Source organism: Macaca mulatta, chromosome 3 (genome assembly GCF_049350105.2).
Source record: "Macaca mulatta isolate MMU2019108-1 chromosome 3, T2T-MMU8v2.0, whole genome shotgun sequence".
Classification (NCBI taxonomy): Eukaryota; Metazoa; Chordata; class Mammalia; order Primates; family Cercopithecidae; genus Macaca; species Macaca mulatta.
In genome coordinates, this window is record NC_133408.1 from 14,824,082 (window position 1) to 14,837,502 (window position 13,421).

The following is a 13,421-nucleotide window of genomic DNA, read 5'->3' on the forward strand; positions in this document are numbered from 1 at the left end:
AGTGGCAGCCCACATGAGCCCGTGGTCCCTGGGAGGACTTCCACCCGGGAGCTTCCTCCCAGTCGCCACGGTCCATCAGCAGTCCCTCATCCAAATCCGCTCTGGTCATTTTCCCCCTGGACTTTGTGCCAAGCCAAACACAATCTCAGCGGGACCCTTCAGCCTCCTTCCACAACAAGAACATGGCATTCTTCTTTGGGGCTCTGAAAATGCAAAGAAATATCTCACTGTATCTGCACAGGCCAAAGACTGACACTTGAGTTGGCAAGCCTGTTGACCAGTTGCCTCTGTAGGGATCCTGGGAGGGTGTGTGTGTGTGTGTGTGTGTGTGTGTGTGTGTGTGTGTGTGTAAGCACGCATGCTGGGGGTTGAGGGGGGAAATTCAGATAGGGGAAAACCCGTTGTGGAATTCAAGAAAAGCATGTGACTGAGGCCAATATGGGCACAGCTCTTTCTTCAATTGGTAAAGTGAACGTCTGCAGCCCCAAGAAGACAATCATCAGCCATCAGCTGGACAGCATTTGCGTTCACAGAGACAAGGAAGATGCTGCCTTCAAACTGGAAATAGAGAGAGACAGCTGCTCTGGGAGCTGGGACATTGTCAAAATGCTCCTTGCTGAACTCAGGGACATGAAAGGACAGAGAGTCTCTGTGATTAGAACAAAATCGTTATGAAACAGTTGGACAATGGAATTCACTTCCTTCTCTGATATGATCCGGAATAGATTTCTCTCCAGGCCAGGCACAGTGGCTCATGCCTGTAATCCCAGCACTTTGGGAGGCTGAGGTGGGAGGATCACCAGAGGTCAGGAGTTCGAGACCAGCGTGGCTAACATGGTGAAACCCCATCTCTACTAAAAATACAAAAATTAGCCAGGCGTGGTAGTGCACACCTCTAATCCCAGCTACTCGGGAGGCTGAGGCAGGGAGAATCGCTTGAACCTGGGAGATGGAGGTTGCAGTGAGCTGAGATCACGCCACTGCACTCCAGCCTGGGCAACAGAGCAAGACTCTCTCAAATAAATAAATAAATAAATAGATTTCTCTCCAATGACAGGTTTAACCCTTCTCCCATTTGCCCTGAGAATACTCACAAGTGGCACCTGAGGCTGTAGCATTTACTCAGAGATAATTTTCTAGGAGATCTCTATTTTATTATGATTTTTGCATTGCTCTTGTATATTGACTTTGGAAACAAAACACATTATTTTGTTTATAGCATTCTGCTTTTAGTAGTGATATCTCCATTTACAGAGTATAGTAATCCTCGATTGCTGAAAATGTCAAATCCTAGAAAATGTAGCATTACCATGCCTGATGTTAACTTCATTCTCCAACAGTTGTTGGCTGAAGATTCATTTGATGGATTCGGTTTTTCTGAAATAGATGATTCTGATGTCAGTTCTGTTTAGAAATAACTCCAAGAACATTTTTTATATTTTATGTTCACGTTGAAAATCAGTCAGATTTGCTTCAGCCTCAAAGTGTGTTTATGTAAAATTAAATGAGTGCTGACAGTGAGTCGCACTTTTTTTTCTAAACAGGAAAAGGAAAAGGGTTAAAACACATCATTCCCAACCCCTTCAACTTCTCCCCATGGGAGAAATTCTGGTGCCTGGAAGTCCGGAGGAATTTCAGTCTCCACCCAAACCACCCCCAGCCCATCTGTGTGACACCTCTCTTGGCCAATCCCTGCTCTCCCACCTGCAGGGGGTCTGTGTAAGGGAAGCTTGCTTTGAAATTGACAGGTGCAGAGGGTGGAAGAGGGAGTGTCATTCTGACCCATCTTGATTTTCCCCTTCCTTCCACTGAGTGGACACACAGGATTTCCCACCAGCTCTGTCTGTAGTTGCTGCTTTGTGCTGGTGAAAAGCACCGCACATGAAATGTTCACAGCAGCGCTATTCACAGTGGCCAAAGGAAACAGCCAAATGTCACCAGCTGATGGGGGGGATAAACAAACCGTGGGCTAGCCATACAATGGAATATCATTCAGCCATGAAAAGGAATGAACACATGCTACGCTTGCTACAACATGGATGGACCTTGAGGACGTTATGTTAAGTGAAATGAGGCAGTCACAAGAGACTACATATTGTGTGACCCCATCTACATGAACTATCCAGAACAGGCTAATCCATATAGTGACAGAAAGCAGCTTGGTGTTTTCCAGGGGCTGGAGGGAGGGAGGAATGGGGAGTGACTGCTTAACAGGTATAGAGTTTTCTTTTGGGGTGACGAAACATTTTGGAATTAGATAGAGGTGGAATTTGCACAACATTGCGAATGGACTAAATGCCATTGAGAGAGTTAGTTTTACATTATGTGGGTTTCAACTCACTAAAAACGAATGCCACAGACCCTCTCCCCATTCTGGGCAGCTGAGCCTCCTCACTCCACACCCACCCTCCTCTGCATCCTGCAGATAGGCCCTTCACCCTAACGGTCTGCAGGACTGAGAGAGACATGCCTTCTCTATACCTGTCACTGTAGGAGTTCCTGCGGGAACAGATATGTTTCCTGAGCACTCAGGATGAGTCAGTCTCAGCACTTCCCAGCTGTGTGACGTGGGCCGGACGATACTTACCCTGGCAGCCTTCAGCTTCCTCATCTACGTATGTTTACAGGGTTAGTGATGATGAAGTAAGATAACGCAGAGAGAGCTCTTTGGTAGTAGGCATATGAAAATTGCAATCATTTTTATATTCTAAGCCCCGGGGATTACTAGGACAAAAAAGAAAAAAAAAGTTTTCTTATTTGATGCCACAGCTATAAGCCTCCTGTCTACCAGGGGGAGCCGTCTGCAGGAACCAATCATTAGTTCTCCCACTGGGGTCTGTTTTCTGAACTCTTTCTTCTGCTCCTCCACACAGCCGTCCCCCAGTGGGGTTTTTGGAGAGATTTGGGAGCCCGCTCCACTTGATCCTGGCCCACAGCACTGTTAGGTACCCTGCTTGATGGCTTGATGCTGTTTTAAACTCTAAACCAGGAGTCAGCAACCTTTTTTCTATAGAAGGCAAGAAAGTAAATATTTTACGCTTTGCAAACCATACTTTACTTACAAAAACAGGTTACAGGCCAGATCCATCCTGCTGTCTGTTTTTGTACAGCCTTTGAGTTAAGAATGGCTTTTTACATTTTTATTTATTTACTTTTATTGAAAAATTTTTTAATTCAATAGAGATAGAATCTTACTATGTTGCCCAGGCTAGTCTTGAACTCCTGGCCTTAGGCTTTTATATTTTTTAATGGTTGGTTTGACAAAAAAAAAAAAAAAAAGAAGAAGAAGAATGTGGAACATGTGAAAATAAAATGAAATTTAAATTTCAGTGTCCAAAAAGAATGTTTTATTGGAATACAGCCAAGTTCATTCATTATGTATTATCTGTGGCTGCTTTTGAGCTGCAATGGAGAGTTGAGTAATTGTGGCAGAGAGGATTTCACCCACAATGCCTAAAATATTTATCATCTTGCTTTTTTTTTTTTTTTGACAGAGTCTCTCACTCTGTCATCCAGGCTGGTGTGCAGTGGCATGATCTCAGCTCACTGCAACCTCTGCCTCCTGGGTTCAGATGATTCTCCTGCCTCAGTCTCCCAAGTATCTTTGATTACAGGCATGTGACATCACACCCTGCTAATTTTTAATTTTTTTGGTAGAGACAGGGTTTCACAATGTTGGCCAGGCGGGTCTCGAACTCCTGACCTCAAGTGATCCACCTGCCTTGGCCTCCCAAAGTGCTGGGATTACAGGTGTACTGTGCCTGGCCTATCATCATGCCTTTTAAGAAAAAATTTGCTAACCCTTGGTCTAAACAAGTCAGTGGTTAACATCATTCATGAGCTTCATGTTTGCTGAGTATCTGTATAGCTATTTTATGTGTATATATAGGAATCTTTTGTTTGCTCATCTGTAAAATGGGGGTAATAGTACCATCTCATGACATTGTGAGGACTGAATGACTCAGAACATGAAAAGCAGCTAGAATAGTGCCTGGCATTATAAGCGCTCAAAAAATGTAAATTCTAATTATGAATAGACTTATTAATGTATAGACACAAATTCAAATAAATACAGAAAACAAAGACTCTTCCCTCCTCATTTATTTTGGAATGTGCTGGAAACAGCTTGAAACATCCCTTTAATAGCTTCCTGGCCTCACGAGTGTTGGATGACATGACAAATTCTCCTTCATAGAAGGTACGGGTGAACCAGAACCGGAGGGGCATTTGGGATCCTTCCTTCTTCAGAAAGTGCGACCGCATTAAGATGCATGTGGTTTTCAGTAGAACTGGCCCATGTTTCTCGGGAGTGAGGTGTCCAAACCACTGTTCATCCATATTTCCTGAATGATTTGCTCCCTGCGTTCAATCCTTTCTGCGAGCTCTGCAGCTTCTATGGAACTGTAGACAGGATATGAAGTCCTACAGAACCCCGACAGTTCCCCTGGGAAATCAGACTCGGAGGAGTCCTCCTCCTCTTCTTCATCCTCGCTGTCCTCCTCGGCCTTGTCACTTCCTGGCACCAGCTGCTCCCTCCCCAGCTGCAACTTGCGGAAGTCCTTGGCACAGGACTCTCTGATGACCAGGGCGCACAATGTGAGGGCCAGGCCGATGCCGACACTGGACACGAACAGCAGGGCAGCTCTCTCCGGGTGGGCTGCAGGAAGAAGAGAACATGTCAGGAGCTGGGAGGAGCTGGCAGACTCCACCAATGCTAAGTCCCACAGAAACAGATGTCTGCCCAAGCAGGGGGCTAATGAAGAATGCCAGTCCAGCATCTTTGAGACTGTCTACACAAAAATCATCATATATCCCCACTGACATTTTTTTAAAAAAAGCTTTTGAGTCTATGGAGTCAATATATGTATGTGTAGGAGAAAAACACACAGCAGGGGGGCTCAGGAGCCAGACTCCTCTGAGTTCAAACTCAGGTCTGCCACTCACTAGCTGTGTGAGTTTGGGCAAGTTTCATAACCTTTCTGTGCCTTAGTTTCCTCATCTGTAAAATGGGGCCTATAGTATCTTCGATCACAGAGTCGTTACAGTGAAATGAGTTAATTCCTATAAAGCTCTTAGAATATTTACTGACACATAGTAAATGCTGAATAAAGTGTTGCTATTAGTAGTAATAGTAGAAGTAGCTCATGAAGAATTAATTTATGTATGAAGTATATCTGTGAACCTAAGTAATAATATAATAGATGTTAGCAAAACTTAATTCTATTCTTTTTCAGATTAAAAAGTAAATATAAATATACAGTCATCCGTTGGTATCTGTGGGGGACTGGTCCCAGGACCCCACCCCCACACTCCCAGGCTACCAAAATTCACAGACGCTAGAGTCACTTATATGAAATGGCACAGAATTTGCATAAAACCTAAGCACATTCTCCCCTATTCTTTAAATCACTTCTGGATTACTTGTAATAGCTAATGCCATGGAAATGCTAGGTAAGCAGTTGTTATCATGTGTTGTTTTGGGAATAATGACAGGAAAAAAAGTCTGTACATTTTTGGTATAGATGCAACTATCTATTTTAAAAAGATATTTTCAATCTGAGGTTGGTTGAACCCACAGGTGTGGAACCCGTGGATACAGAAGGCCAACTGTAATATAAAATACAAAAACATGCTGGGTGTCGTGGCTCACATCGGTAATCCCAACACTTTGGGAGGCCAAGGTGGGTGGATCGCTTGAGCTCAAGTGTTCAAGACCAGCTTGGGCAACATGGTGAAACCCCATGTCTATTTAAAAAAATACCAAAATATAGCTCGGCATGGTGATGTGTGCTTGTAGTCCCAGTTACTAGGGAAGCTGAGGTGGGAGGATCGCTTGAGCCTGGGAGGTCAAGATTGCATCACTGTACTCCAGCCCAGGTCATAGTGTGAGACCCTGCCTCAAAAAAAAAAAAAAAAGAAAGAAAGAAAAAAATTAAAATAAAATAATATAAATATGTATATCATTTATAAATATTAATAATATAGTATCATAATACTATATTATTGTAAGGAATATACAGATAGAAGCCTGTATATTGTAAGTAACATGCAGATCGAAGCCTCATCTCTCCTGACTTCATTTTCATCTTCCTCCCCTTTGAATTCCCCTCCTTTCCTCCCCGTCCTGCAGCCCTCCTCTCCCCCGAAATCTTTGAGCCACTGTCCTCTCCAAACCCTCTCCTTCTGTGGTGCTGTTAGGGCTTTCAAGGTGGGCCACAACGCAACTTCTCTGTCTTGGAAAACATAAACTTTGAGCCCCACTGGCAGTGATGCTGTTGACCTCAAGGAGTGCTGAGTGTGAGGAAACGGAATCCCATCCATTTATAGTCTTTTCCAGCCACCCATGGTCGGGCCAGGGACAGATCTGGACAGAAACAATTCCATCCAGCTCAAGCCTCTGAGGTACAATGGTCATCCATGGCCCCCTCCCCTCCTCTCCCAGTGGTGGTGGTGTGGGAGGGGCCGGGTACCCAGGGCAGACAGAGTAGGATGCAAGAACTGGCTCTGCCACAGCAGAGCAATCAATTCCAGCAGTTGATTCCACCAGTGACTTGAGCAGCAAGTGAAGGAAGTCCAATGGGGACATATCAGGTTCCAAGAAGGGAGCAGGTTGCCACAGCGGGTAACTATGGACTTGCTACTGTACCTCTTTTTTCATATTTTGACGATGCCGTGTGGACTGAATTAAATTACCCATAATCCTTAGAACATGAGACATTCTCTTCATTGGTCAATACATAGCCCTACTTTATGTCTATATAATGAATTACTTTTTAATACTGTAATTAGCACCAGTGCTATGGATAAGCACCTGTATAGCAATAAGGCCTTGACCACACCTGTGTCTAACCTGTGCTTCCCCATCCCCCAGCCTCCCCCTTAAGGTGACTACCACCTGAATTCCATGCTCCTTACTCCCCTGTTTCCTTTTTTATATAGTTTTATTTTCCCTCTCTATGTATTCCTAAAATTTTATTTAAAGGGTATAATATTATAGGTAGTGTTGGAAACTTGGTGTGTTTTTAACTTAATATCATATCGCTGTATAATATTTCATTGTCTTGACTATAATGTAGTTTATTCATCCACTCTCCTGCTGGTGGGTTAGGAACTGTTTATTCACCTGCTCTCTTGCTGTTGCCAGGTTTCTGCTTTTGTGGATGATCATGAGCATTCTTGTAAATGTCCCTGGTCAACACCTGTAAGCGTTTCTCTTGGGTACTACCCTAGGAGGTAACTGATGGGCTTAGGGCATGTGAGTTTCAATTTTCAGAACTACTGCCAACATGGTGTTCAAAGTGGCTGCAGTGTGAAAGAAATCCTATCAGTCCTCATCTTCTCCAGCACTTGACTCACATAGACTTTTACATTTTTTTCCAATCACGTGGGTATAGAATTGTAACTTATGATGGTCCCCAGATCTGTACCTATCTTCACATGCTTATTTATTTCCTCTTCTCCAAATGCTGGCTCATGTCACATACCCATTTTTTTCTGAGTTGCCTGTGCTTTTCCTCTTACATATAGAAGATGTGTATATTTTCTTTTTTCTTTCTTTCTTTTATTTTTGAGATGGAGTTTTGCTCTGTCGCCCAGGCTAGAGTGTGAGTGGCATGATCTTGGATCACTGCAACCTCCGGCCCCCGCCCCAGGTTCAAGTGATTCTCCTGCCTCAGCTTCCCAAGTGGCTGGGATTGCAGGTGTGTGCCACCACACCAGCTAATTTTTGTATTTTTAGTAGAGACAGGGTTTGCTATGTTGGCCAGGCTGGTCTTGAACTCCTGACCTCAGGTGATCTGCTCAGCTTCCCAAAGTGCTGGGATTATAGGCGTGAGCCACCGTGCCCAGCCCAAGGATGTGTATATTTTCTATAGACTCTTGATGATAATCCTTTGACAGCAAATACATTGTGAATATATATATATATATATAGAGAGAGAGAGAGAGAGAGAGAGAGCAAGAAAGAAAGAGAGTCTCCCTTTGTCACCCAGGCTGGAGTGCAGCGGCACAATCATAGCCTGCTGCAGCCTTGAATTCCTAGACTCAAACAATCCTCTCACCTCAGCCTCCTTAGAAGCTTAGGCGAGGGAAGAGGCCATCTGTAAGTACAGATGTACTACCATGCCAAGCTAACTTTTTATTATATTTTTTTGTAAAGCTGAGATCTGACTTTGTTGCCCAGGCTGGTCTTAAACTCCTGGCTGAAAGTGATCCTCCTGCCTTGGCCTCCCCAAGTGCTGGGATTACAGGTGTGAGCCATGGCATCTGGTGTGACTATCTCCTGGTAAGTGCCTTGTACTTTCACTTTCATTAAGATGTCTTTCGACCTTGTGACATTATCTGAAAAACAGGGATGAAACACTGTTCTGCTCCATCTTCCCTGCAGGCACTTGGTCCCCATCCTCCTCTCTTGCCCCCCTCTTCTAGTGAATGGCCAGATAGGAACTATTGCAGGTTTTATGGGGCATATGGTCTCTGTTGCAAATATAACAACTCTGCTGTTGTAGTGCAGAAACAACCACCGACCATATATAAACCATCTTTCCTGCATGGACTCTGTAATCTTTAAGAAACACACGTTGGGTCACATCACTGCCTGACTTAAAACTTATAGATGGCCTCTTCCCTCTCCTAAGCTATTAGGTTGGTGCAAAAGTAATTGCTGTTTCCACCATTAAAGGTAATGGCGGAAATTGGCTGGGCGTGGTGGCTCATGCCTGTAATTCCAGCACTTTGGGAGGCCGAGGTGGGCGGATCACTTGAGGTCAGGAGTTTGAGACCAGCCTGGCCAACATGGTGAAACTCCATCTCTGCTAAAAATACAAAAATTAAAATTAGCCGGGGGAGGTGGTGGTGTGCGCCTGTAGTCCCGCCTACTTGGGAGGCTGAGGCAGGAGAATGGCTTGAACCTCGGAGGTGGAGGTTGCAGTAGGCCAAGATCACACCACTGAACTCCAGCCTGGGTGACCGAGAGAGACTCTGTTAAAAAACAAAAAAAAAGGAATGGCAGACATCACAATTACTTTTGCACCAACCTAATAAAAGTCAAGTCCTGACCACAGCCTAGGAAGCCGGCTATGACCTGGCCCTTGTCACTCTCCCCAAGTTCAACTCCCGAGACCTTCCGTTTCCTCTCTGCTCCCCACTCCGGCCTCCCATTCCTCACTCGTGTCACATCAGATGCCTGCGCACCCTGGTGTTTCTGCATGTGCTCTTCTGTTAGCCTGGAAAGTTCTTTCTTCCCTCTTCATCCAGCACTACAAGATACCTCCCCCTGCCTTATCCTAGCCAGGTGCCCTGTCTTTTAGTCTTGAGTATCTTGAATGTCTTCTTCACAGCCCAACTTACAATCGTCACTCACTCAATGAGTGGGCGCCATCCTTTCTCCCCACTTAGAATGCAAGCTCCCTGAGGGCAGGGGCTGGAACCGTCTCGTTCTTTGCCAAATCCCCAGTGCCATCTCTGGCACAGAGTGGGCATTATGAAAATATTTGCTGAGTGCATAAAAGGAGGGAATCCTGGATTTAAGCACTTGGCTTGGCGCTCTGGGGATGGGGCTCCATAAAATCACTTCCCTTTTTCCCCGTCTCCTCTTCTCCCGGGAGGTAGGCGTCTGGGTTCTCCTGCCAGGATAACTTCTCTCTCATAAGACTCCAGCTGCCTCTTGGCCCAGGCATGCCTCCTGCTAAGTGAGCACTCTTTAGGGCACGTCCACATCTACTCTGCTGAGATCCAGCCACCAAAGGTGGACAACATGGGCAATGCTTGGCAAGTCCATGGGAACGAGGCTTCCTAGTCATCTGAATCAACTAGTTTGAAGTCACAAACTCTCCAGACATTGGTCAGCTGGAATCTTACTGATGAGCTGGTCCAACCCATCTTGTTGTAGCCAAGTCACTTGTGCAAACTTGGCTGGGACCCCAGGTTCAGGCCAGGGCTCTCTCTATGGCCCCAGGCTTTACACTAAGGGCATGTCAACTGTTCTCTAGAATCGCTTGGACTACTTTATACTTTTGTGGCTCCTTTCCCTATTCTGTATTCTGGAAAAACAAAGTTCTCCTTGTGATTGAACAGAATCTTCACACTGTGTTATTGCTGGCATTGTTCTAAATTTAGCCTTGGTTCATCCCTGGCTGGAGTGAATGACTTTAATTTGATCAGCTGCTGTACGCCCTTGGGAGCCTCCGAAGGAGGACCTATGGCCTTTAAGGCTCCTTTCCACCGTTAGATCCTGACTTGGGGCCAACACACGCTCCAGCTTGTTCATGTCCAGATAAGACACCCAGAGGCCATGGCTAGGGTTCCCCCTGTCGGGGCCCTATTGCCGTTGAAGGATCAAGGCAGCAGTCAGGGCCTGAGGGCTGTCCAGAAGAAAGCACAAAGTGTACCAGGTGCTGGTCTGACAGCACTTAGGGGTGTGACAGAAACCTTCTGTCATAAAATCAGATGTTGGAGACCGTGGGAACACATCCGAATCCACATCTCCGTGACAAGGTGGTGCTGATTTCCAGTGGTCCTCCCTGGTTGGGGAATCACATAGCTCTGACTCTGGAATGTGGTGTTGTGTTTCTCTTTCAGTATGAGCTTGTCTGAGGCCCTAGAGTTCCTCCTTATGAAACAATGATGCCTCCCAACACAGGACATCCCAGGCTGCAAGCCTGTCCCTTCTGCCCACCTTCTGCACTCCTGTGCCCCAAAAGCCCACAGCAGGGCCTGCCAGAGGCTGACAACACATCTGTCACTGTCCCAAGGGGGTAGGGACAGCAATGGAAATATTAGGCCACAAAAGGCATGCCTGCAGGCACATAGGATGTAAACACCCAAAGCCAGATGTCAATGAAACAGTAATTGGGTGGAATGGGAGAGGCCATATTCTCATGCAAGACTGTCTAAATAAATAAGTCCCCTTGGGCACAATCTGCCAGGGGACAATGGCTCACGCTGAGCCAGTTAGTAAACTGCCTCGCTAAGAACTTCCAATGCACACTTACACACACAGATACACACAAATATGCATGCACACACCTGCATGCACACACACACCCACACACATGCAGGCACACATACAGATACACACATGTGCCCACACACATACAGATACACACACATACAGATACAGCAAACACACATGCATGCACACACACGCATGCACACACACATGCACATGCACACACACATGCATACACAGATACACATGCACACACATGCAAACACACGTGCACATGCAGATACACATATGCACACATATGCACACACACAAACACACACGTGCACATGCACACACATGCACACACACAGACACATATACAGATGCACACACACCCACACACAGACACATGCATACACACATGCACACAGATACAGACATACACATGCACACACACATGCACACACACGTGGACACCCATGCACACCCATGCGTGCACACACACACACGCACCTACGCACACACATGCACATGCACACATGCACACATACACATCATTCCTCTTTCCATTTCTCTAATTTCCCATCTTTTTCTATGAGCTTCCTCAGACTCATGATCTTGATTCTAGAATGAATTCAGGGAGTAAGTCTGCATTATTGAAATGACAGTAAATTCAAACATTCCTACAAAGCTTTTTCAATGTTGAGAAAACCATCTTACAGATCATTCAAACGGCCCCAGGAGACACTGTTCACAAGGGACTCTTAGACATCCTCCTGTCCCTTCCACCAACCTCTGTGCTTCAATATCAGGGGACAAACCTCTTGATTTTGGTTTCTCATCTCCTTGTCCCCATGAACACTGGACTACACTACTGTGTCAAAGCCACTTGCAGCCTGACCTGGGAAATGTACTTTTGGATTCACTCCATTTGCCACCTATTTGGGTGGTTTGGGCTGGAAACTGCCCTGCTTACACTCTTGGCTCCCCGCTGCTCCTGCTTTGGGGGTGCCTAGAGACCTCAGCTCAGCCCGTGGGTCACATCCCCCCAGTGGGGCCAGGGATGTGACTGAGAGTTGTCTGGGCACCTCTCTCCAGCAGCAGTGAGGATGGAGCTCTGTGCCGTGTGACACTGGCTGGTGGCCACTGCCTGTTTAGGTCGAAATGGCCCAGCCTGATGTCCACACGCACTTCAGTGGCACACTGGCCTGCAGACCCCCAAGCACGTGCTGCATGTTTCCCACCTCTAGAGTGGCCATCCAGACAGTGACACAGATACATCAAGAAAACCCACAGGCAAGTCCAGAGGTGCCCGTTCCACTAGGACCCTGTGAGCCTCCATGATCTGAGTCACGAGCTTCTTGTGGTGATTTCATTTAGCTAACATCCATCCCAGTGCATTTAGAGACTCTTTCTCTTGGACATTATATGGAGGCGTGGTCATGGCTTGCTGAGATCCATGTCCCAAAACATCCCTCAATAAAACCAAATAACAGCTCATCAAATCCTTACATTTTTAAAAATTTGACATCTTATAAATAGCATACATTGGATGACAATAAGGCACAGGAAAAGGCTCATAAGCCCAGATCAGCAGTCATCATTCGACTGTTCTGACTGTGCACCTGTTCTGTACCAGCACCACATCCTAGATGCAGGGACACGACACAAAGTAAGATGACAAAGCACCTGCCCCTGTGGAGCTGAGCCTCTAGCAGGAGAGATAGTCACTAAAAAAATAACTCTATCCTGTGGTTTCTGGGAATGACAATCACATAAACAGATAGAAAGGGATGGAGGCAAGCTAATTTAGACAACTCAGGATCAGAGTGGGAAGGTGACTGTATCCCTCAAAATTCAGAGTAGCTGGAGTGCAAGTCTTGTATTAGCTCAGCCTGAATCCTGGCCCTGCCGCTGTCCATAGCGTCCTCAGGCAAATGGCTCAATTCCTCTGACCACCGGCTTCAAGTGCAGAACAGAGGACCAGAGTCCCATCTTTCAGTGTGGTTGCTATGGACTGAATTGTGTTCCCCCCAATTCACTCATCAGGAGTTAATTAAGGTTAAAGGAGGTCATAAGGGTGGAGTCCTAATCTGATAGGATTGGTGGTTTTATACAAAGAAGAGATGTCTCTGTCTCCCTCTCTCCTACTCTCTGCCACGTGAGGACATAGCAAGAAGGCTGCTGTCCACAAGCCAGGAAGAGAGCCCTCACCAGAAAGTGATTGGTGGATATTTTCATCATGAACTGGCCTCCAGAATGGTGAGAAAATCAATATCTGTTATTTAGGCCATCCAGTCTTGGGTACTTTGTTATGGCAGCTGGGCTGGCTAAGGCAGTTGTTGAGAGGAACCGACAAGGTAGTTGGGGTAAAGCACACAGCACGGCCGCAGCTCACTGAGCACAACGTCAGTCTTGTTCCCCTTCAATCATTATTCTCTGACTGGAGGATTTTCATGATGGCTTTTCTCCAAGAAGCTCCCCGGGGACTTTG

General features: G+C 46.0%; 1 protein-coding gene and 1 long non-coding RNA gene across 14 annotated transcripts in view; both read right to left on the reverse strand.

Moving 5' to 3' along the window:
• Window positions 1–1,207: 1,207 nt before the first annotated feature.
• Window positions 1,208–3,294, reverse strand: LOC144339672 (uncharacterized). The gene is made up of 2 exons (XR_013414941.1): window positions 2,588–3,294; window positions 1,208–1,377 (listed from the first exon to the last, which is right to left on the reverse strand). It is a non-coding gene; the product is annotated as an uncharacterized LOC144339672 (long non-coding RNA).
• Window positions 3,295–4,083: 789 nt separating this feature from the next.
• Window positions 4,084–13,421, reverse strand: part of EVA1C (eva-1 homolog C) — a 105,562-nt gene continuing 96,224 nt past the window's right edge. For all 13 annotated transcript variants that reach the window (XM_015133026.3, XM_077995843.1, XM_015133027.3 and 10 more), the window contains one exon: window positions 4,084–4,657. In XM_015133026.3, coding sequence (XP_014988512.2) covers window positions 4,281–4,657 — 377 coding nt within the window. In that variant the 3' untranslated portion in view covers window positions 4,084–4,280. The remainder of the gene's footprint in view (window positions 4,658–13,421) is intronic.